At 41.9% G+C, this 26,297-nt stretch overlaps 1 protein-coding gene across 3 annotated transcripts in view; it reads left to right on the top strand.

Annotated features, from left to right (window-relative positions):
- ELOVL5 (ELOVL fatty acid elongase 5) overlaps positions 1-26,297 on the top strand; it is an 87,508-nt gene that overhangs the window by 56,104 nt on the left and 5,107 nt on the right. For all 3 annotated transcript variants that reach the window (XM_036916366.2, XM_036916367.2, XM_036916368.2), the window contains exons 3-5: positions 2,656-2,843; positions 23,541-23,618; positions 24,487-24,658. In XM_036916366.2, coding sequence (XP_036772261.1) covers positions 2,656-2,843; positions 23,541-23,618; positions 24,487-24,658 — 438 coding nt within the window. The remainder of the gene's footprint in view (positions 1-2,655; positions 2,844-23,540; positions 23,619-24,486; positions 24,659-26,297) is intronic.

Consider the following 26,297-nt stretch of genomic DNA (forward strand, 5'->3'; position numbering starts at 1 on the left):
GTTTTTTAACGTCCCTTCATGTTGTGTCATGTCATCAGGTAAATATATACACCTGAACTCACCTTTGATACTTCTCTTAACCTTTTACTATCTTTTAGGAAGCAAATCAGCTCCATATTGTTTTCTTTTAATGTCATCTCTATCTCTCAGTCTTACCTGTAAAGAAGAAACATTTTAGGTTCACAGAAAGATTCATACAAAAACTATAAGAAACTTTGAAACAGATGAAAAGATTGTTTCACTCATGTTTTTTTTTAACGCAAAAGAAAACAACAAAAGGAACTTCATCTATCAGTATGGCAGAAATGAAATAATGTTTGATACCATCTGGAACAATAGTGAGGATGTTGAAAAACAGTCTAAATTGGTATGACTTCTCTAGAGGGTAGTGTGTATTCTGTTCAAATTAAAATGCACATGCCCTTTAACTCAGCTATTGGACTCTTGAGACTTCATCCTGTAGCTAATCTTTATCAGCTCTGTAAAGATGTGTATAAGGATGCTCCTTACAGCATTGCTTAACAAGACTGGAAATAATCTAGATGCCCATCTATACGGGACAGGTTAAGTAATTTAGTGTACAGTCAAATGTGAAAAACAAGTTGGATCCATCTAGCTAGGTTGGGGCAAAAAAAAAAACCAATTTTAAATGGTTGAAATGAAAAAAAATTACTAGCTTCCAAGATCAGGCAACTCCAGAGTTATTTCAGGAGCTTTGTCATGTTGACCAAGGACACCTGTTCTTGTCATTTTCTACTTTGCATCCTCAGTATTAAAAGCAGCTCCATTCTCAGAATAAGTACCCCACCTTCCCTGGTTGCCAGGATAGCTGCAGCAGCTCCAGGCAGCACCCCCAGAGGAGGAAGAACTCTGTTCATTTGCAGGTTTTAAGTCCAAGGAAACTTCCCCAGGGCCCTTCACCCAACCATCAGCTCAGTGGCCACAGAGTTTCACGTGCCCATGTCTGAAGCAGTCAGGACTACCAAGGTTGGCTGGATCCTGAGGACTTACTGCCTGGGGCTAGGGGTGAGGCAGCACCACCCCTACCCCCACCCCCCAGAAGTACTTGGCAGTGTGTGTGCAAAGAGGTTGGATACTGGTGGGTATGGAAAAAATGAAAATATGTTTTAAATATTTAAGAGTAAGATGCAAAATAGTTCAAGAAAAAGGAAATTGGAGACTTGTATGTGTGCATTTATTGTGTTTGTGATATATATGTACCCACAAACATAGATAACAGTCTAATGTTAGTTGCTAAGTGGGAACTTGTTTTCTCACAATTGACAGCTGAGGCCCAGAGCTGAGAACAAAAGGTGTTGAGAATCCCCTGTGAAGCTCACTGGAGCAGCCGCTTCCTTGAAGGTCTTCTGAGAACTACCATCTCAGCAGACTGACAGTAGCACCTCCCACCACCCTGGCATAACTGATGGAGAGCGGGTGGAGGGCATTTCCTGTGGAGGGCATCTCCCTTGGAAGCCAAGGGAAGAAAGCCACAGAGAAACCCTGGGAGAACCTAGAGTCTCTGCAAGAAAGGAGATTGACAGTCTGTTCCCCAAAAGCATGTATGCTTGTCCTGCAAGATCAAGGATAAAAGCATTGGAGAGAGTAGCAAGATGGTGCAATCAGGAGGTTAGAGAAAGGGCAAACACTGTCCCTATAAGCTGCTGCTTGTTGGGAGATGCAGGGGGTGAAAGTTGCATGTGCTTCTGAGCTCCAGAGTAGGAGGGCTTGGAGGCTAGATAAGATCGAGGAGCTGCAGGTTTGGGGGCTCACTACAGAAGGATGCAGAGAGGAATAGGCTTCAGAGGTGACTTCCTGGGAGTCTGCCCAAGGATGAAGTTGAATCCTCCTGGGGACAGGTAACACTTTGGGGGGTCAGGGAGTTTACCCCCATCCAAGTAGAAGGCTGTCAGATTGCTGCCAGCAGCCACTTAAAACTGATTGTTGTCTTCCTCCTTGTCCCTGCCTAGGAAAGGGGTAGACCAGGGGAGGTCTCTCCTACACCAGTAGCTTCCTTGAATCAGCATAGGTCCTCTCTCTCAATGCTGGTCCTCCCATGGTTCCTTAAGTATCTTCAATAGTTGCTTATCTGATCACTGCTGCTTCACCCTCATTTAAAAATATATATATTGTCCCTTCCACTGTTGACTATTGCACTGGTAGCAGACCCTGCCTTTCTAAGAAGGGACTGTCACTAACCCGGATAAAGCCTGTTTTCTCCGAGTCTGCACATACTGGGCAGACTTGCTGACAGTTGGCTGAGATGGAGACTTTGGAGACCAAAGACTTCCATTTCTAGATTTTCATCACCCCGTGCATAATTCAACAAATCTGGCTAATAAATCCACTTAATGGAAAATTTAGCTTTCTCCTTATTTTCTTTAAGCCTCTTGGAAAGGATTTTTTTTTTAATTTAGCAAAAGCCATGAATAACATATGCGTTGTTATTCAGAACATGGAACCAGGGGCTTCACCTTGTATGATACATATTGAAAAATTCATGCTTCCCCTGTTGGTTGCTTAGTTGGCACTAAGAACTTTAGAATTATGTGACTATTTTAAAATCATGGTTACAGAAATTTTTTAATGTTTGAAAAAAGTTGCTATTTTTTTATCTTCCTAATTACTAAATATTTTTCTTTTATTATTTTCCAGATACCAGAGTAAAAGGATGGTTTCTTATGGACAACTATATACCTACTTTTATCTGCTCCATCATATATTTACTAATTGTATGGCTGGGACCAAAATACATGAAGAACAGGCAGCCATTCTCTTGCCGGGGAATTTTAGTGGTGTATAACCTTGGACTCACATTGCTGTCTCTTTATATGTTCTATGAGGTAGGTCAGAGGTTAACATGGGCTTCCTCTTACATAAGTGTATTCCTATTACTGTCCTGAGTTCTGTTCCTGAATGAACAAAGGCAGCTGCATGGGAGGTGGGGAAAGAACTGGGGAGCAAATACATCAATTGATACATTTTGTGTGGTTTAAAATTAATTTTTTAAAATGCCATGGTTAATACAAGTATGCCTCCTAGAATATCTAAAATAGAAGCCTTTGCTATTGATTCTTCTACTATTTATGTATTATATTATATTCAGAATTAAATATTTTCAGAAATATTCTCATACAAACAAAATACAGAGTGGAACATGAACAAAATGTGAAAAGCATATCTGAACATTTTTTTATTAAGCATCTAATAAACACTTGATTTCTGTTTGGAGGTGAGGGCGGGAGAAAGTGGGTGGTGCTTGTGTTTGGTATGTTCTATGATAAGTCAGCCTCTCTGTCCTGATCTGATAACTGTAAATAGCTTTGAGATGTGATGAGTTTTTCTATAAAGATAGGAAGAGTGGATACTGAGATCTCCATTTAGGGTTTGAGTGGTCTGTAAGTTCAGGCCAAATTACTTGTTCTAGGTAACTGGGATGTTGAAAATCAATTTTGATGATGTCAAAGGCAAATGTCGCAGCTTAAGTAAAAATGAAAGACAAATTGGAATCAATATTTAAGTCCTCCCTGTTTGTACAGCTTGGTAATAAAGCCTTTAAAGCTAAAGATGAGAGGAAAGCTGCCCTCCCGTGGTAAGCACAATTTGTGTGCCTTTTTAGGGGAAGGACTACACCATTCAAGGTATAGTGTGACACAGATGTGTTATAAAACTGTTGCTAAATCTCTTGGGTGGAGAATTAAGCCATGGCTTAAACACACTTTCAAGCACTCCTATTTGGATTTATAACCTTTTATTGTTAATAAATGTTGTTAATGGCTTTAATTCAAGGAATAGTAAAAAAGGTAAGGGGAGAAATCAATATGAATCTTAGAATCAGTGTTTAGAGGCAGGAGTGAATTCTCCATCATCCTCAGGCTGTGAGGTCTCCCTGTGTGTGTGTGATTGTGTATGAGAAGGTGTAAGCTAGTGGAAAACACTCTATTTGATCATCAGAGGTATTGCCTCTGTGGGAGATTTGTGTCTTGTTCTCCCACATGTTTCATAAGCCACAGTAAAGATTTTATGACTAGAATGGTAGATGCCACTATCTTTACTTTTATGCTTGACGCTCTGTGAAATGCTTACAACTCCTTTTTGCTTTTTTCTGTCCTGTTCTAGAATGAAGGCAGTTTAATTAGCGTCCAAGATGGCTATTGCAGGACTGGAGGCAGGGGCGGTGCACGGGAGTGCCTCGTGGGCCCAGCACGGTGTACTTGCCTCTGTGCTAAGGGACACAGCAGCCGCCAGGTTTCCGGAGGGAACTGTTTGGTGTCCTGTGACTGGTAGACGATAGAGCCATTTCCTTAATAAAGCTTTTATAGTTTATTATTATACATAGCAATGTTCTAGAGAAAACATATTTTAAGATTATTGAATCTTATAGAACTTAAGAAACTGCTTATGTTTCCTAAGTCCTAGAGATACAGCTATTAACTTCCTAACTTAACCTCTCTTAAACAGGTATATCGGTATATCCATGGTAAGGAGGGAAAGAAAAGTGCTGTGTAAGTTGTGCTGTGTGCCTACCAGTGAATTTGGAGGGTTCTGAAGGCACCATAGTAGGAAATACAGATTTTCCTCTGACAGCTTGGTGAGAACAATGAAAAATGATGAGCAGTGTCTAGGCTCTGAATAAGGAGATGTAAGAGTACCAAGGAGGAAAGTAAACATTTGTAACACAATTTACAGTACAGAGAGAAGTAAGAGATAAGGAAGCAAAAATTGCTTAAATCAAGTTTATAAAAATATACCCAGATCAGATATGCCTGAGTTGAAAATAAGCCCTAGTACTTCAGGTCAAATATATTTACATTTTATTTTTTCTTCTCTACTTATACAAACCCATCAGTAATACCATTATAACATAACACATCCTGTGTCAAGTTTTTAAATTTCATTTTAGCTACCACTTTTTTATTTCTTACTTAGCATTTATATTCCACTGAGTGTTAAAAGAAGGGCAGTCTTGGAGCTTAACAACAGAACAAATTGAGGAGGCCATGGAGCCCAACTGGGGCCTCTCATTTCAGAGAAATGTCCCAAGAGTTGGAGCCCTTTGCCTGGGGCCACACAGTTGGCATGGTTGTGGTTATTTGTCTTTATTGACTCTCCTGCTTATCTACATATTTGGGTGTGTAAAGAATTTTTAAAATAAATATGTAGTCCTTGATCTTTATTTAATCCCACAGCGTGAATTCATAGCAGCCTTGGCAAGTTCTAGGTAATGCTAATAAAATTAACTGTCGCTTAAAGAAGACAAGGAGAAGTCATGGGAAAAAGGGAGATGGTAAGGAAAGGGAAAGTGGGGAGAGTCACTGAGACTTCAAAGTTCCTTGAAGAAGGAAAATAACTAAATGACAGTTTTAAAATTGAAACCAAGTTTAAATTGTAGAAAGAATGTAGACTTGTTCATAGTTTATGCACTTGGTTGGAAGAGAATTAAAAAGAGAGACATGAAATTACTTACAATATCTCATGAACTTAGTGTTTTTTTTTCTAGGAAAAAGGTCATAGATCCCTGATTAGAAGCATATTTGAACAGTGGTCTGTGTTAGATTGAAAGTGTAGGACTTTATGGCAAGCCTATTAGCTTTTACTTATTAAATGAGATGTTCTTAAATTACGATTACAGTGGTGAAGGTTCAGAAATAAAATTTCAATTTATAGAAGATAAACAGCTTAGTTTGCATTAGTTACTCAGCTTTGTAAAAACTGCCCTCATAGCAAACATAAAAATCTTGTGTGCCTTCATACTCCCTGAGATTCAGGACATATTTCATCTGAACACAAACCCCACTGTTTTTCAAATGTCCACATCTTTCCCCTTGTCCCCAAGCCCCAGATTGGGAATCTCCACCTACACAATACCAAATTGTGACTTTTTGTCATCATGTGATGTATGCCCAGCTCTGCTTGTTTCCCCTGGCCCATCCAGCAAGCTGTCTGAGCTGCTTTGAATTCCTTTTTTAGTGGTCAAACATGGGGGTCCCACGTAGGCAGCTGCTCTGTGTTAATGAGGAACTATTTTGGTTTGTGTGCTCTTCAGTTTCTGGCCTCTTGTCACCCCAAGCAAAGAAAATCTAACTGCTTAGTTTGTTACAGTCCAAAAGGGTGTCCCTGTTGGTCAGCCTGGGTGATGGGCACTGATCCTGGGATTCATGAGTAGGTCCAGGAAGGAAGGTCAGGATTGCATAGTATACTTGGCCCTGAACTAAAAGAACGCTGCTTCCTTTCCTCAGGAGGAGCCACTTTGAACTTCCTTAGCCCAGCTCTATGCAAGCCCCCAGCACCAAGCTCCTGGGCCCTTTGGGTCTCTATCCCTTAGAAACCCCTCTCCGTTTCAGACCTATCCTGCTTCTGTTTAACAACGTCCATCTCATCTTTGAGGACTCTACACAAGGACCAGTTCCTCTGTGAAGTCAGGGGAGCACCGAGAGGACTCATGCTTGAGAGAGTGGTTTCCCTGCCTCTTTTGCCTCCCCGTTGTTCCCATAGCACATGACACGTTCCTTTCCATTCGGTTCTCTGTGGCTGTGCCCCCAGCATATCCTGTCCCTCACACACAACTCTCTGGCTTCACAGGATGGCTGTCATTTAAATATTCCTTCCACATCTTCTACCCGTTGTTAGTATGGCTCCACAGATGTATCCTGAGCAATTAGGATAGAAAAAAGCAAATGCCAGAACCACAGCTTTAACAAAGATAAATTACAGATCACAAACAAGATTATTTTTTGAGTATTTGCACATGTTCTATTGTGGTTAGAACTGTATGTTGTAAGTTCAGGACATTAAAAATGTAATTTTAAAACAATAACTGATAGCTAACTGGATAGACAGATCTGGGTTGGCATGGAATCAAACCTTACTCTTTCTTCCCCTTTGTGATTTTTATTTTAAATCATGATTTCAGAACTACTTCAAAATATGGAAAATAAATTCACATAAGTGGTATCTGTGTACCCAACGAATATTATATTATTATTGGTTTGAATTTTTTGTTTAGATGTATCTTCATAATGTTTTCTTTTTTAACATACAACCCATTCCCAGACATAACTTTCTTCTAAAATTCCTGTTTCTTCTCTGGATATGTTTTTATACTTTCACTACATACGTATGTAGACATGGCAATACATAGTACAGTTGACCCTTGAATAACACAGGTTTGAACTGCATGGGTTCTCTTATATGTAGATTTTTTTTTTTTTCAGTAAATATATTGGAAAATTTTTTGGAGATTTGAGACCATTTGAGAAAACATTTGCTTTTCTCCAGCTGTATTGTAAGAATATAGTATGTTATGCATATAACATACAAAATATATGTTAATCAACTGTTTATTTTATCTGTATTCCAGTCAATGGTTGGCTGTTAGTAGTTAAGTTTTGGGGGAGTCAAAAGTTACATGCAGGTTTTTAACTGTGCAGGGGGTTGGTGCCCTAACCCTGACTTTGTTCAAGGGTCAACTGTATATGGAGACAGTTTTTTTTAATTTACATAAATGGTATTTCTGTTTACATTCTTTTTCAAATAGCTTTTTTCAGTAACATTTTGAAATTAATCCATGAATTTCTAGATTCAGTCTTACAATTTAATTCATTAATTTTAACTTCTCTATATTATTTCTATTTGAATTTACACCATTTTATCCATTTTCCTTTGGATTAACATACAGGTTTCCAATTAACAGCATTGCATTGTATGTTCTTGGACATGTTGCATTGTGCAAATGTGATTTTTGCTTCTTAATCAGATACACATATAGGAATTTAATGACTGGATCTGACCATCTCTTGTCTTTAAATGGGGAAATTCAACCCATTTTCATTTAGCATAGTAATTACTCTTTTGGGGTAATTTCTATCACCTTTTCGGTGTATATGAGTTTTCTTTGCCCTTTCTTCCCCTCCTTTTTTCTGCTCTTTGTTGACTTTTTATATTAATTTAATTTTACTGATTTAAAAGCTACTACTCATTCTGTTATTTTAGTAGTTACCATTAGTTTTTAACTTGTATCCTTGACTTAATAAAGTCTAAAGTGAATTATTACCTCTGTTCTCCTGAACAATACAAGGACCTTAGAAGGTTTCCGCTCTGATCACCATCTTCCATATTACTGTGGCTAAGCATTCAATTTCACCTTTTTCTAAGGTGCTGAACAATCATCATTATTACAATCAGTGCTTATGATTTTGTTTGTGCACATGTTGATCTCTCAGAGCCCTTCTTTCCTTTGAGGTTTAGTTTTCTGCACCTGAAGTAGTTCTTTTCTGTGAACAGTAAGCTGTTAGTCTCTGAGCATCCCTTTATTTGTCTTTGTGCTTGAATAGCATTTTAGCAGGGTATAGAATTTTACGTTAACAGTTATTTTACTTCAACACTTTGAAGATTTATTTCAGGGAAGTCGGCAGCAGTCCCATTTTTGTTCATTTGTAGGTAATCTTTTTCTTTCCACGTACTTTTAAAATTGTGTTTAAAAATAGTAATGGGCCTAGGCAGTCATTTATTTTTATTTATCTCAGTCAGAACTTGTGTGCCTTAAAGCTGAGGATTTGTATATTTTGTTAATTTGGGAATGTAGTCAGGCATCATCTCCTTGACTCTGATCTCCTCCTCCGTCGTCTCCTTCTGGAGCAACTGTTGGACATTCTCAGATTCCACATACCTTCCCTCATGTTTCTGCATCTTAATGTGTTTCTTCCGCACTCTTCTAATTCACTAATACTTTAATTTGTGCCTGATCTGCTCTTTCACCCATCTTGAGTTTTTAGTTTAAATGACTGTCTTTTATTTCTTAAAGCTCACTGCTTGTTCTTTTTCTCATTCCATAACAAAGAAACATTGTGTTTTTTTCCTCCATGCTGTGCATAAGACAGTATCTCCAAACTTAATCATTTGCTCTAGTGCTTTTTAAAATATACTTTTGAAAGTTTGCTTTCAGCCACATTTTTGAGGTCGTGCCTCTGGGAATAATTATTAAATCTATGTTAAATTTCTTTAAAAACAAAACAGTTTGTTCTGTAAGCATCCTAGGATAGTGTTGCTAGGGTCATCTCAAGTAAATATGTCTTTCCCAAATAAAGGAACAATTTTAAAGCAACCTGAATATAAACTAACTTCCTCTTTCCTGAATAACTTTTTTGGGGGAAAACTTCACCTTATAGTTAGGTGTCTGCACTGTTGGAGTTTTTTTGGTGTGTTTCATGTAACATTTCTGTGTGTGTGTTTATAGTCGGAGAGGTGGTTCTGCTTCTGTTCAGTTTGCTGCTTTGCCAGAACCAGAAGTCAGTACTTTTTTTTTTCTTTGAATCTTCTTTTGAAGATTTCTGATGCTCGTTTATTGGAAAGATGAAAGAAATGGAGCACACCAGTGCTCATCGGGGAGGGGTGTTTTGATTGTGCTTTGCACCCTCCCCATAATTGTGGGGGTTATGCTGTTGAAGCCTCCCGCAGGCACGCAACAGGCAGTTCCTCCCGGGCTGTGGCTTTGAAGGTCCTGATAGAACCACAGAGCAGTTGCTTTGGAAACATCATATTCTAAATTATCTTGTTTTTCTTTCCCTTTAGGCTTTCCTAAAATAGAAATGTTATTGCAGGAAAACAGGATTTGGAAAAACACTTAAAAGACCTGGCAATTGATGATTGTATTTATTTTTGAAATTATTTTTAACAAAGTACTTTGAAAAGATATTTACTATTCTTTCTCCCATTTAATAGAGATATAGAGAAGCTTAAATATCTTGTGAGATTAATACTTAGAAGAAAGGCCTGGCCATTGCATAAAACACTTTTTGCTCTTGTTCCCTGACAGCTTAGAAAGAAACTTCACTCAGAGAGTGGAAGCACCCGACGAGGTCCTTGCCCCTCAGTGTCTGGCACTACACTGAGGGAATGCCTTAACAGTGGGGTGAATGGAGACAGGGATGCAGCCCAGACAGCCTTCCCCTTACCCCTCACACCCACGGGAAGGGGCAGGGGCAGGAATGCCTTCCAGTAGAGGGGAAGTTTTGCAAGTTGGTCCACAGCCAGGCCCGACTCCTCTCAACTGACCCTGCAAACCTTTGGTAACTTGGCCTTGCTGCTGGCATAACAATGAATAGGTCACCCTACAAACGCTCAGCTAAAGCAGACTTTGTCTGCAGAACGATTCAGTAGGTGCTGGAGACCCTCCTGAAGTTATGCAAAGGATGTTTTGGTGGGGCTTCTGTGCACAGGAGCAACAGCACTTCAGACCGCATCACGGGCCTTTGAGCATTGGAAGCAGAAATAGTGAACATTTGTCTAGGATCACAGCGAAGACTCACACAGTGGCTGCCTTATGCCAGGTAGTGGGCAAATTCATTTCATGTTCGTTGCACTGTTACTGTCCACTGTCTGCACAGGGAGAGTTCTGGGGTGGACCCAGGATTCCGATCTGTGCTTGAGACCACTGTGTAGTACTGCCTCAAAATGCTGAGTGTTAGCTTGAGGTTTTCTCTCCCTAGTAACTCACACACCCTGTGAAACAGAAAATGAGCGTTTCTTGGTGGGTGTGTGGAAGCAACCTCCCAGACACCACCTCTCCGGAGGCTTGAGAAGTGAGAGAAAAGGACTGCGAGCATACGATGGTGTATGGCCTAAAGGCTCGGGAAAGTGCCGAGCATAACTGCTTCAGGTTGGACTGAGGACAGGCTGCTGCCTTGTGCTTTGTTCTGAAGACTTCTCTAGTGTGTACAGAGCGTGTCCTTAGGACCTAACCACGAGTATTCTACTTGGAGTAACCCAAGAGTGTTCCTGGTCATGGGAAAAAGGCACTTATAGAGGTCATGGTGTGAAATTATCTTAATGGACATCCTTATGGTCTGGACATGGAAGATTTTGAAATTAAAACTACATGCTTTTTTACCTGTCCCTATTTCATAATGGCACTGCCAAGATTGCCCAGCTAAACCCTAGAGGAAATAGGTAACTTTAATTTTGGAATTAGCTGAAAGCTAATTTTAAACCGACCATCTGCTGAAGATAGAGATGGAGCTAAAAGTCTACTTTTCCACAGAATTCTTCATGGATAGAACATCCCTACATCCCTATTGTGCTCTTACTGAGGATTCAAAAACAGACAAAAAAGGTCAAAGCTTAGAACTGCTGTTTGAGATTGTGTTTGGACCAAGAGTCAGGATTCCTGGGTACTGGTTCCAGTGGTCCAACCAAGAAGCTCTGTGACTTTGGGCCACCATTATCATTTCTCATTGTTTCCTTACTGAAAACATGAACTTTTACCAGGTCTAAAAAGCACAACTTTGGTAATTCACATAGAAACAAAGCTGTGAAAATGTGAGTCCCACACACTTTTGGTGGTGGTTCTTGGAAGTGTCCCTTGGGTCCTGTGATGGAATTGAATCCAGTATGGATAGCATGTATTCTCATTGGCTTTCATCCCATTTCTGCTTAGGAGTCATAACCACACAGCTTATCAAGCCCTTATCACAAAAAACAGCCAGCTTCTGTTGGAAAGGGTTATCTTGTTGCTCTGACTTCTGGGATGTTGGTGTGAATTGTTGATAAGGGCCCCCCAAGAGGATGTTTTTCTGCTTATTCTTCAAGTGTTTTAAATGACCTTGTTTCTTGAGATGCTTTGATAGCATTCCAGAAAGTGCCATGGCAATGGTTATCATGCTAAAGGTTATCCCTCGTTTGTAGTTCAATGTAGTGTTAGGTGAGAAGAGTCGACTCACACTGTTAGAAATGATTGACTCCGCGAACTGTGTCATCTAGACCCAGCTGTGATACTTGCCTAACTTTCCTTTTTTGAATGAAACGATGCATGAAAACCACCTTTGGTTATTAAATTCCTCCCATAAAGAGAAAAGAAAGGAGGGGGCGGAAGATGGCGGCGTGAGTAGAGCAGCGGAAATCTCCTCCCAAAACAACATATATCTATGAAAATATAACAAAGACAACCCTTCCTAGAATAAAGACCAGAGGACACAGGACAATATCCAGACCACATCCGCACCTGAGAGAACCCAGCGCCTCGTGAAGGGAGTAGGATACAAGCCCCGGCCCCGCGGGAGCCGAGCGCCCCTCCCCCCAGTTCCCGGCGGGAGAGGAGCGGGCAGAGCGGGAGGGAGACGGAGCCCAGGGCTGCCGAACACCCAGCCCCAGCCATCCGGGCCAGAGTGCAGGGCCCTCGATACTGGGAAAACAGGGCAGCAAGAACAGTGAGCAGGCACTGGAGGCTGGGCGACAGAGGACATAAGAAAAGCGCGCGACCATTTTTTTTTTTTTGCTTTTTTGCTGCTTTGTTTTGGCGAGCGCTTTTTGGAAGTCTTAAAGGGACAGGGACCCCAATATTAGGGAAACAGGGCAGAAAGACCGGTGAGCAGAGGCCTGAGGCTGGCACCGGAGAATAAAGAAAAACGAACGACCACCTTTTTTTTTTAATTAAAAAAAATTTTTTTTTTTTTTTAATTAAAAAAATTTTTTTTCTTATTTTTTTTTGTGGTCGTTGTTTTGTTTTGGCGGGTGCTTTTTGGAAGTCTTAAAGGGGCAGGGCGGGTCACTTAATCCAGAGGTAGGGAACCCGGGATCTCAGGGCACCCTAACCCCTGGGCTGCAGGGAGCAGGGAGGCCCCTTACGGAGATAAATAGCCTCCCAGCAGCTCCTGCTCCAACGCGACTCCACCATTTTGGAGTAGCTGCCCGAGCCAGGCCACGCCCACAGCAACAGCGGAGATTAACTCCATAGCAGCCGGGCAGGAAGCAGAAACCCTGTCTGCGCGCAGCTGCGCAGCACAAGCCACTAGAGGCCGCTGTTCTCCCAGGAGAGGAGGGCCACAAACCAACAAGAAAGGAAGTCCTTCCAGCCGTCACTCGTCCCAGTTCTGCAGACTATTCCTATCACCATGAAAAGGCAAAGCTACAGGCAGACAAAGATCACAGAGACAACACCAGAGAAGGAGACAGACCTAACCAGTCTTCCTGACAAAGAATTCAAAATAAGAATCATAAACATGCTGACAGAGATGCAGAGAAATACGCAAGAAAAATGGGATGAAGTCCGGAAAGAGATCACAGATGCCAGAAAGGAGATCGCAGAAATGAAACAAACTCTGGAAGGGTTTATAAGCAGAATGGATAGAATGCAAGAGGCCATTGATGGAATTGAAATCAGAGAACAGGAACGCATAGAAGCTGACATAGAGAGAGACAAAAGGATCTCCAGGAATGAAACAATATTAAGAGAACTGTGTGACCAATCTAAAAGGAGCAATATCCGTATTATAGGGGTCCCAGAAGAAGAAGAGAGAGGCAAAGAGATGGAAAGTATCTTAGAAGAAATAATTGCTGAAAACTTCCCCACACTGGGGGAGGAAGTAATCGAACAGACCACGGAAATACACAGAACCCCCAACAGAAAGGATCCAAGAAGGGCAACACCAAGACACATAATAATTAAAATGGCAAAGATCAAGGACAAGGAAAGAGTGTTAAAGGCAGCTAGAGAGAAAAAGGTCACCTATAAAGGGAAACCCATCAGGCTAACGTCAGATTTCTCAACAGAAACCCTACAGGCCAGAAGAGAATGGCATGATATATTTAATACAATGAAACAGAAGGGCCTTGAACCAAGGATACTGTATCCAGCACGACTATCATTCAAATATGACGGTGGGATTAAACAATTCCCAGACAAACAAAAGCTGAGGGAATTTGCTTTCCACAAACCACCTCTACAGAACATCTTACAGGAACTGCTCTAGATGGGAGCACTCCTAGAAAGAGCACAGCACAAAACACCCAACATATGAAGAATCGAGGAGGAGGAACAAGAAGGGAGAGAAGAAAAGAATCTCCAGACAGTGTATATAACAGCTCAATAAGCGAGCTAAGTTAGGCAGTAAGATACTAAAGAGGCTAACCTTGAACCTTTGGTAACCACGAATTTAAAGCCTGCAATGGCAATAAGTACATATCTTTCAATAGTCACCCTAAATGTTAATGGGTTGAATGCACCAATCAAAAGACACAGAGTAACAGAATGGATAAAAAAGCAAGACCCATCTATATGCTGCTTACAAGAAACTCACCTCAAACCCAAAGACATGTACAGACTAAAAGTCAAGGGATGGAAAAACATATTTCAAGCAAACAACAGTGAGAAGAAAGCAGGGGTTGCAGTACTAATATCAGACAAAATAGACTTCAAAACAAAGAAAGTAACAAGAGATAAAGAAGGACACTACATAATGATAAAGGGCTCAGTCAAACAAGAGGATATAACCATTCTAAATATATATGCACCCAACACAGGAGCACCAGCATATGTGAAACAAATACTAACAGAACTAAAGGGGGATATAGACTGCAATGCATTCATTCTAGGAGACTTCAACACACCACTCACCCCAAAGGATACATCCACTGGGCAGAAAATAAGTAAGGACACGGAAGCACTGAACAACACAGTAGAGCAGATGGACCTAATAGACATCTATAGAACTCTACATCCAAAAGCAAGAGGATATACATTCTTCTCAAGTGCACATGGAACATTCTCCAGAATAGACCACATACTAGGCCACAAAAAGAGCCTCAGAAAATTCCAAAACTTTGAAATCCTACCAACCAACTTTTCAGACCACAAAGGCATAAAACTAGAAATAAACTGTACAAAGAAAGCAAAGAGGCTCACGAACACATGGAGGCTTAACAACATGCTCCTAAATAATCAATGGATCAATGACCAAATCAAAATGGAGATCCAGCAATATATGGAAACAAATGACAACAACAACACTAAGCCCCAACTTCTGTGGGACACAGCAAAAGCAGTCTTAAGAGGAAAGTATATAGCAATCCAAGCATATTTAAAAAAGGAAGAGCAATCCCAAATGAATGGTCTAATGTCACAATTATCGAAATTGGAAAAAGAAGAACAGATGAGGCCTAAGGTCAGCAGAAGGAGGGACATAATAAAGATCAGAGAAGAAATAAATAAAATTGAGAAGAATAAAACAATAGCAAAAATCAATGAAACCAAGAGCTGGTTCTTCGAGAAAATAAACAAAATAGATAAGCCTCTAGCCAGACTTATTAAGAAGAAAAGAGAATCAACACAAATCAACAGTATCAGAAACGAGAAAGGAAAAATCACGACGGACCCCACGGAAATGCAAAGAATTATTGGAGAATACTATGAAAACCTATATGCTAACAAGCTGGGAAACCTAGGAGAAATGGACAACTTCCTAGAAAAATATAACCTTCCAAGATTGACCCAGGAAGAAACAGAAAATCTAAACAGACCAATTACCAGCAACGAAATTGAAGAGGTAATCAAAAAACTACCAAAGAACAAAATCCCCGGGCCAGATGGATTTACCTCGGAATATTATCAGACATACAGGGAAGACATAATACCCATTCTCCTTAAAGTTTTCCAAAAAATAGAGGAGGAGGGGATACTCCCAAACACATTCTATGAAGCTAACATCACCCTAATACCAAAACCAGGCAAAGACCCCACCAAAAAAGAAAACTACAGACCAATATCCCTGATGAACGTAGATGCAAAAATACTCAACAAAATATTAGCAAACCGAATTCAAAAATACATCAAAAGGATCATACACCATGACCAAGTGGGATTCATTCCAGGGATGCAAGGATGGTACAACATTCGAAAGTCCATCAACATCATCCACCACATCAACAAAAAGAAAGACAAAAACCACATGATCATCTCCATAGATGCTGAAAAAGCATTTGACAAAGTTCAACATCCATTCATGTTAAAAACTCTCAGCAAAATGGGAATAGAGGGCAAGTACCTCAACATAATAAAGGCCATCTATGATAAACCCACAGCCAACATTATATTGAACAGCGAGAAGCTGAAAGCATTTCCTCTGAGATCGGGAACTAGACAGGGATGCCCACTCTCTCCACTGTTATTTAACATAGTACTGGAGGTCCTAGCCACGGCAATCAGACAAAATAAAGAAATACAAGGAATCCAGATTGGTAAAGAAGAAGTTAAACTGTCACTATTTGCAGATGACATGATACTGTACATAAAAAACCCTAAAGACTCCACCCCAAAATTACTAGAACTGATATCGGAATACAGCAAAGTTGCAGGATACAAAATCAACACACAGAAATCTGTGGCTTTCCTATATACTAACAATGAACCAACAGAGAGAGAAATCAGGAAAACAACTCCATTCACAATTGCATCAAAAAAAATAAAATACCTAGGAATAAACCTAACCAAAGAAGTGAAAGACTTATACTCTGAAAACTACAAGTCACTCTTAAGAGAAATTAAAGGGGACACTAACAGATGGAAACTCATCCCATGCTCGTGGCTAGGAAGAATTAATATCGTTAAAATGGCCATCCTGCCCAAAGCAATATACAGATTTGATGCAATCCCTATGAAACTACCAGCAACATTCTTCAATGAACTGGAACAAATAATTCAAAAATTCATATGGAAACACCAAAGACCCCGAATAGCCAAAGCAATCCTGAGAAAGAAGAATAAAGTAGGGGGGATCTCACTCCCCAACTTCAAGCTCTACTATAAAGCCATAGTAATCAAGACAATTTGGTACTGGCACAAGAGCAGAGCCACAGATCAATGGAACAGACTAGAGAATCCAGACATTAACCCAGACATATATGGTCAATTAATATTTGATAAAGGAGCCATGGACATACAATGGCGAAATGACAGTCTCTTCAACAGGTGGTGCTGGCAAAACTGGACAGCTACATGTAGGAGAATGAAACTGGACCATTGTCTAACCCCATATACAAAAGTAAACTCAAAATGGATCAAAGACCTGAATGTAAGCCATGAAACCATTAAACTCTTGGAAGAAAACATAGGCGAAAACCTCTTAGACATAAACATGAGTGACCTCTTCTTGAACATATCTCCCCGGGCAAGGAAAACAACAGCAAAAATGAGTAAGTGGGACTATATTAAGCTGAAAAGCTTCTGTACAGCAAAAGACACCATCAATAGAACAAGAAGGATCCCTACAGTATGGGAGAATATATTTGAAAATGACACATCCGATAAAGGCTTGACGTCCAGAATATATAAGGAGCTCTCACGCCTCAACAAACAAAAAACAAATAACCCAATTAAAAAATGGGCAGAGGAACTGAACAGACAGTTCTCCAAAAAAGAAATACAGATGGCCAACAGACACATGAAAAGATGCTCCACATCGCTAATTATCAGAGAAATGCAAATTAAAACTACAATGAGGTATCACCTCACACCAGTAAGGATGGCTGCCATCCAAAAGACAAACAACAACAAATGTTGGCGAGGCTGTGGAGAAAGGGGAACCCTCCTACACTGCTGGTGGGAATGTAAGTTAGTTCAACCATTGTGGAAAGCAGTATGGAGGTACATCAAAATGCTCAAAACAGACTTACCATTTGACCCAGGAATTGCACTCCTAGGAATTTACCCTAAGAATGCAGCAATCAAGTTTGAGAAAGACAGATGCACCCCTATGTTTATCGCAGCACTATTTACAATAGCCAAGAATTGGAAGCAACCTAAATGTCCATCAATAGATGAATGGATAAAGAAGATGTGGTACATATACACAATGGAATACTACTCAGGTATAAGAAAAGGGCAAATCCAACCATTTGCAGCAACATGGATGGAGCTGGAGGGTATTATGCTCAGTGAAACAAGCCAAGCGGAGAAAGAGAAATACCAAATGATTTCACTTATCTGTGGAATATAAGAACAAAGGAAAAACTGAAGGAACAAAACAGCAGCAGAATCACAGAACTCAAGAATGGACTAACAGGCACCAAAGGGAAAGGGACTGGGGAGGATGGGTGGGTAGGGAGGGATAAGGGGGGGAGAAGTAGGGGGGTATTAAGATTAACATGCATGGGGGGGTAGGAGAAAAGGGAGGGCTGTACAACACAGAGAAGGCAAGTAGTGATTCTACAACATTTTGCTATGCTGATGGACAGTGACTGTAAAGGGGTTTATAGGGGAGAGCCTAGTAAACATAATATTCGTCATGTAAGTGTAGATTAGTGATAGCAAAAAAAAAAAAAAAAAAGGGCAGTTCCTGTGTGGTAACCTCCAACGAGTTCTACACAAGGGTATAAAGGGCATATAAAAGTGTAGGCAAAGGGTCTGTTTGTGTTTATACAGAGGATCAAAGCCTAATTGGGCTACCCCGAAAATGAACTAAGATACGATATGAAAAAGAACTTCCAACATCTGCACTCTCTGGAAGACTCATGCCAGAAGATGATCATCAAAAAACCCCAACAAAGATCCATGCACTGCTACAGCTGTAGATGCACTCATCCCACCAGTTCCTGGACTTGCCATGGGAATGAGGAAGGAGATATCTAAGCTGGCCTGTGCATACAGTAAAACAACAAAATTGGACTGGATCTATACTGTTGGAACTCAACCAAGAATTTGGAGAAGTACAAAGTGTAGCGCTCCAAAGTCTTACAACTAAAAACTATTTACTGTTAAAAGAACATATGGCATGTGAACAGTCCCCAGGAATGGGTTGTTTTAATTTGTCTGATTTCTCTCAGACTGTTCTAGTTCAGTTGGACAATATCCACCATATCATAGATAAGTTTTCACAAATGCCTAAGGTGCCTAACTGGTTTTCTTGGTTTCACTGCAGATGGCTGGTAATTACAGATATGCTTTGGTTATGTAACTATACTCCTATTATGTTAATGTGTGTGTGCAATTTAAGTAGTAGCTTAAAACCTATACATGCTGAAGTTACTCTACAAGAAGATATATCAAAGAAATAATCAATCTTCCCATGTTTTCTTCCGCCTGCTACTTCTATAGCTTTTCTTCTTCCTTCCTAATTACAACCCTTAAATAGAATTCGTGCCTCATATCAAATTTACCGAGTATCATAATTCTTCCAAGTGGTAAAGATACCTCAAGACAAATGCTGGGCATAGAAGCCACAGGGCATAAATATGCAAAGAAGTAAAAAGCTAACTTTTTCAAACAATAAGGCTTCTCTCTCACTTACCAACTTCACATTTCCCTGTATGGCCCCGGAAGATGACTGGTTAGCCAGAGACGGGTAAGATTCCTCAAGGGAGGAACAACCTAAGACAGGCACAGTCGCAGGGGGGCCATCAGGTGAGAAATTGGGGATCAACAGAGGTGAGGCTTAGAACCTCACCCCCCCGTTCTGAGAGAAATCTTTGCATACGTGGATGTTTTATTGCCCTGGTCTAGCTTGGATTAACACATAGTCTACAGGCACACACCTGATCATCTACATGTGCTCTCTTACAACACTAAACTATGTTTTCTACCTTTATCTTGTATCTACCTACCACTTCAGCATTTTATTAAAAATAATAATAATAAAGAGAGAAATGTGGTATCCACATATAAATCAAGTATAAAAACCAAATGAGTATTCATATTTGAACTGACTGTTTATAGTTCATAATGCATGAGCAAAACCGAAAGTTTCTGTGATGACTGCCCTTGTACTGTTCACTATGTAACTTAGTCATTATGTAAGAATTTGTTCTACATGTAAGAACTTGTTTGTTATGCCTCAGAAGATTGGAGACTGACAAAAATTAGGCTTGGGGTGGAATAATGATTGTGCATTGAGAATTGACTCCCCTATACAGAATTTTATTGTCGTTAACAACCATTTGATCAATAAATATGAGAGATGCCCTCACAAAAAAAAAAAAAAAAAAAAGGACAGACTTCCAATGGTAAAATAAATAAGTAACCGGGATGTAATGTATAGCATAAGGAATATAGTCAAGATATTGTAACAGCCTGGTAGGGTGATAGCTGGAACCTAGAATTATGTATATAAATGTTCTACCACTGTGTTGTACACTTGAAACTCATGTAATGTAATACTGTGTGTCAACTACCCTTCAATAAAAAATAATTATTAAAAAAAAAAAAAAAAAAAAGAGAAAAGAAAGCTTCTAGCTCAGCTTTTATTACAGCTCTTCACAAGCTCCTGCCCTAATTGAAGTTTACTCCAAGGACGGAGAACATTTAGTTTGCAGTGGTGCTGTTTGTACCTTGAGTGCGTGGGAAAAGCCAGATAGGGTAGATGAGGCTCCTGTGGTCGCTCTTGGAGGAGTCAGTGTGATCCAGCACCGTGCGGGGAGTGGCAGAGCCCCCGTGGGAAGCTGCAGCTGGGAGAGGAGTGGGGGACGCAGGGCAGGGGTGGGGGGGTGGGCACTGTGTGAGCAACTTCTGGTTCATGTGCCTGCTTTGTGCTTCCCTACTGGGGAAGTTCATCCCCAAGACTGAGGTTTTGAGTCCTTAGCCTCCAAGGACAGTAGGTGGGGTGTTACAGACAGGGATTCCCACCCCCGTTTATAGAGCGATGGCACTTGGATTTTAGGTTAATTACCTTGTGGAGTTGAGCCGATCCCACCCGGATTCCTTATGAAGGACATTTTAAAGAAAGGTGTATGGGAGTCTCTTCTGCTAGAGTTAACAGACTACCCCCTGAGTACACGTCTGCCCTTGAGGTGAGGCACCTACAAGATTATCAAGAAGGATTTGTCCTCCTCTTCCGCAGAAAGCTGCCCTTTCCCCACCCCTACCAAAGTAGATGTTCATGAGTGCAGTCAACTGTAACTACACATGACGCACACATGCAGGGACATGCGCCAGCCATCCTTACTCTAAAATTGGTAAAAGCAAGCCCACCCCCGGGTGTCTCAGGACACTAAACCAAAACTGTAGCTGGAAAGCAGTGATGGTAGATCCTAGAATTTTAGACTTATAGATGATAACATTTCAAAAAGCACATCTAATGAGGACTATGATGTTAATAACTTTTTAATTTTTCCAGGTAAGGCTGTTGTTTTAAATAAGGTTTTTTAAATTGCATAAATTTATCTTCATGACAACTGTGCTTTGTTGTCTTATTTTTCTACTTTGCATAGTCCTGTGAAAATTTCAGTAAGAACCATGGGTTCCCTTTATGTACCCTTCGGCCACAGAAGATAACTCACCCGTTCTCTCATGGGGTTGAGGAAAGGGCAGAGAAGAGCATGTGCCACAGGGCACTTGCATCTCTCCACCTCAGCTCTAAGGACATACCATCACACCCACTCCCAACTGCACTTTGGACTCAGGCTTTGTATCTTGATTGCTGGCACTTCTGATAGCTCTGCATGTGTCACGCTTAACTGGCCATGGCTTTAGAGAGTGTTATAGAGAGACCACAAAGATCACATACCTTCTAATAGATGGCCTTGCGAGTGCTAGCCTTTCAAAGATAGTATAGTTTGCATGTCGTCTATCATTTAAAAGGCTTAACATAGAAATTATAGAAAATTAGAACAGAACCTTTAGAGATAATTGAGTCCAATCTCCTCATCTTTTTACAGTAGGAACAGCCAAAGCCTAAGAGAATTAGCTGGCTTGCCTGGGGTCCTAGGCCTACATGGAGGTGGTTTCCTAACTAGCTCTGGTGCTTAAGTCTTCTGCGTCCTGATCCAGGCTGGTTTTATCTTAAATGTGATGCCTTCCCATGTGTGTACTCTACACCCCTGTGCTGCCCTTCGGCCATGAAAACAGTGTTAAAGCAGAAGGAAAACAGAAAGGAAGTTGATAGAAGAAAACCAGATTCTAAGCAGGGTGTTCAGCATGCTGGCATTTATTTCCGAGGTCAGGCTGAGTGGAAGTTTGACGAGTTGTCTGCATACCCTTGCGGTCCTTGTTCCTGAGGGAATCTGTGCTGCTCCTCGCCCAGCTTTAGCTGTGTTCAAGGACAGCAGGAGGCTCGGGTCCTGTGTTCTCAGTTACCTCTTTGTTATGCTGCTGGTCGGCAGACCGCTTCTTATTTGAAGTTAAGTAGCATGGAACTGGTGGTTCCCACTCCTAATGGCACATTAAAAATACCTTGAGAGCTTTATAAAAGCCCCCTCAAGGTTCTCTTTTAATGGTCTTGTGAGAGGGCAGGCATTAGCCATTTTTAAAAGCTCCCCAGGGACACTGTTACACAGGGAGAACGGGAGCCACAGCCTTAAGCCAGGTTTTCTCAAACTTTAGCTACATCAAAATCACCTGGGAAAGCCCCTGTTACCACAGTGCTGGGCTTCATACCCAGAAATTTCTGATTCAGTAGGTCTAGGCTGGGGCTTGAGATTGTGTATTTCTAAAAATGCCAGGGTGATGGCTGATGCTGCTAGGTTGAGGACCACACTTTATAAGCCACAGTATTAGATTCTCAGAGGGCCTGTGATCTAGGACTCTGAGGCCTTGCCTTGACGGCCCACCCCCAGAGTTTTGGTTCTAGAGGTCTGGGGTGACTCAAAAATTTGTATGTCTTACAAGTTCCCATGTGGCGCTAATGCAGCTGGACTGGGGAACACACTTTGAGATCCAGGGCCAGCTCCCTACGTTGAATACCAGGATCAGTTCAGGCACAAACAGGCCACCTCAGATTTCTCCCTACCTGGTGCCAATTGGCCACAAGAGGGAAAGTCACTGGGAAAACTCAAGGTCGCCCAAGGCTTCAGGAGGAAGCAGTGAGCTACAGTTTGCATGGACAAGAAATAGCATCTAGCGTTTGCCTAGAATCTCGTAGACTGTGGGCATGTATAGGAATGGCCAAATTAAACCTTTCTCTCTGGTCTCTTAGTGGGCCCCTAGGTTGTATCTAGGCCAGGCGTGCCTCATTGTGTGTAAATGAGGAAACCGAGGCCCCTAGAGTGAGCTGGTGATACTGCAGGTCTGTAACCGAGAGCTTCCCCCCCAAATCTGGGGTCCTTTTTGTGACACCATAGTGCCTACTCTGCTGCTAGTGGATTCTGAGGAATGGATAGAGCTTCCTCAGTCTGTAGAGGACTGAGTCGTGGACTCCAGGGGATGACCAGCAGCAAACCATGGAGATAAGACGGGTCTAAAGTTTCCCTAAGCTTACAGCACTGGTTTCCAAAATGTAGTCTCCATTCCAGCCACATCAGTGTCACCTGGGGACTCCCTACAAACAGAAATGCTTGGACCCCGCCCGAGGCCTGCTGGGTCAGAAGCATCTCGGGAGCCTGTTCTCACGTGCCCTTGAGGGGGCTCCGGTGCTGCCCAGTCGAGTTTGAAAAGCACAGGCTTATCCGAGGGAAGTCTGGTTGCGACGTGGTGATGTCCCTGAGGCTGCTGGGGGACAGGCAGGGGCTGCGAGCCTGTGATCGGGAGTCGGGGCCTCGGAGTTGGCAGGGCGTGTGAAAGCCACGGGAATTCAGGATTCTGGAGAAAGCCGGCGTGGTGAGGGAGTCTCCGAAGACAGTAGCCTGGAACGATGACCCTCAGCCCACCTGTCGTGAAACAGGCTGCGCTTCCCTGGGTTCGCACTGCCCGGCATGTTTTTTTGCTCAAGGGCAGAGCAAATTTGCTCAGCCAACCCAAGTTCAATTTTCATAGATTGTGAAATTACTGAAATTGAACAGGGCTTTACCTGGTTCTGATACTGTCAGTGATTGGTTTCTTCCATTTCCGTTTTGTTTTTTTCCAGTTAGTGACGGGAGTATGGGAGGGCAGATACAACTTCTTCTGTCAGGGCACGCGCAGCTCAGGAGAAGCAGATGTGAAGGTACTGTCTCTTTTCTTTTTAAAAAATGTGTTTTTTTTCCCAATAAAGTTACACAATAGACAAAATGGCTCATAACCTCACTATCCAGGAACTCTTTTTAAAAGAATTTTAAAAAGCAGTATGTACACATGGTTGAGAACTTGGACTTGGAAAGTATAAAATGAAAACTAAAGTTCCTCTCTCCGCACAAGTCCTGTTGACAGTGTTATTTGGAATAACACTTGGCACGCATTTATCGCCATGTATGCTGTATTTGTATCAATGGGATCATCAGAACAGTGTCCTAAATGCTTTAATCATCGTTCTGCATGCCCTCTGAGGAGTGGTCTTTGGACTCTGCCTTCTGCTTTTGAACGGTTTTTTCAGTAAGTCTGCTGCTTTGAGCCTGGCACAGGCAGCTGTTTCCTCAGAGCACCGACCGACTGACTGCCCTGGTCAGGGACCTGGCCCTGAAATTTCCGATTCCTTTTGTTCTTTGTCTTGTATGATGTCACCTGCCTCATGCCAGCCCCTAAAACTGAAAGTGCCTTTCAGGTGGCTTTTCTGTGCTGATGGCTCCATGGGCTCTTTCCAGAGGGAATAGGCAGACTTCAGGGCTTTGAACTATGCGCCTCCTGTTTTTGTTAGAGGTTTGAACGTGTCGGTGGCTCTTGTAAAAAGCTTTCCCAGTTGTCATGTCAAACTTGCCTCTCCTCCGCATCATGTCTTCTGGTTTAAGGCACTCACGGGGTGACCAGAGCTCCCAGCTGCTGAAGGACTTAGGAGCCAGTAGGGGGCTTGGGCTTCGGGATAACATGGGATTCTGGGGTGTTAGTAAAACACATTGAGATGATATTCTAAGAAAACATTGATGACCCCTTCCTCTTAGGTTATCCGTGTCCTCTGGTGGTACTACTTCTCCAAACTCATAGAATTCATGGACACCTTCTTCTTCATCTTGCGGAAGAACAACCACCAGATCACGGTCCTGCACGTCTACCATCATGTCTCCATGCTGAACATCTGGTGGTTTGTGATGAACTGGGTCCCCTGCGGCCACTGTAAGTCTTGTATAGAGATGGGATTTGGGGAACAAGTATGAGCAAAGAGGCTGAATTGAAACTAAGGCTTTTAGAAAAGGTGCTCTTCTTATAGATTTCTATAGATCTTTGTGCCCAAGTTGTTTAATGATAGCTTTTTAATACTGTGTGCTTCGTAAGCTGACAGAACCTTTCCTCGTTTAGTAAACATCCTCTGCTGATTTGACAAGAGGAGAGAAATACCAGATTACCAGAAATATTTTTTTTATTAAGGCATATTAAACAGGAATGGTGTTCTTTGTCACAGGAGCCAGTTGTTCAGGTTCTTTCTCATCCTTGCTTCTCTACAGTTTGGAAGGTGTTTGACTGGTAGGGGCAAGCCAGGAAGACAGAAGCACACCACTGAGTGAGTGCCAGAGGACAAGACTGTGAGCTCGGCAGCCTTAGTGCGTTAGGAAGTCTGTCTGCACATACTCTAATATAATGGCCCTCATGTTCCATGAAGCATGTTTAGCAAGACATCTGCTATTACAAGCACCAAAATTTGAAGTAAATCCTCAAAGAAGGATGTATGTGGTTTTGGAAAGCTTGTGGTCTGAAGTCTCTTATAATTTTTAGAAATTAAGTTGTCAGGTTCAGCTTGGGAGTTCTAACCAATGTCCCAATTATTCCTGCCCTGGGATGCTGATAAGTTTGAGAACCATTAGGTCTACTCACATGTTTTTTTCTAGATTAGCACTGCCTTTAATCAACTCAGCTCACCGAGATTCACGCCGTCATATGATTTAGAACTAGAAAGGACTTTGCACATACAACTCCATTAGACTGGAGAAAATCGGGACAGTAGAAGGGTTGGTAGAGTCTGGGTTTCCAGGTACCCCTCTGGTGTCTTCTTTTTTTCTACATTCACACCTCATGGCTGGGATTCACTGATGTAACTTTCTACTAGGAACAGCACCTCCTTACATTTGAAGAGTGCTTCATATTTCCAAAGAACTAGCAGGGTGACAGATGGGAACTAGCCCTGCCTGGCCCATGGGAAGCATGAGTTGTCCAGGGTCACACAGCCAGTTATGGTCGTAGCCATCAGTAGAAGGTCATCCCCTGGGCCCAGCCTGTGTGTGTCTGACTACACATGGAAAAGCTGGGGAGCTTTGTTTGGCCGCCTACTGTTGGGGAGTCTGAAAAAGGAACTGGCAGTCCTACTGGAAGTTAAAAATCATGGGACAAAAGAGGGGTCTTTTATCTCTAAGGAACTGGATTCTGGACTGTGTTACTAAGGAAAACATATGGCTTCTGTGCCACAGTCCTGGGGAATAATTAGGAGATGACTTCAAAGACTTGTCCAAACCTCAGCGAGTACATAGAGACGTCCACCTTTGAACATTCTGCCCATCACTGTCTTCCCCACATCTGCAGCACAGCAGTCCGAGGCACCTAACCATGTAAAGAACAGCAGCTGCCTCTGAGAGTTGGTGGGGGTCTGGCGGCAAAGCCTTTAGACCGCCGGCAGGGCAGGGGGTCTCCTGGCCGGCAGCCACAGCTGACCTGGGCTTGCAGCATCCCAGCTGCACCCCCTGCACCCCCATCTCCATCAGGGAGACTGTGTCCTGATGGCACGTCCACATGGCGCCTGCTGCTGCACTGTCTGCCAGCCCCT

Source organism: Manis pentadactyla, chromosome 16 (assembly GCF_030020395.1).
Source record: "Manis pentadactyla isolate mManPen7 chromosome 16, mManPen7.hap1, whole genome shotgun sequence".
NCBI lineage: Eukaryota > Metazoa > Chordata > Mammalia > Pholidota > Manidae > Manis > Manis pentadactyla.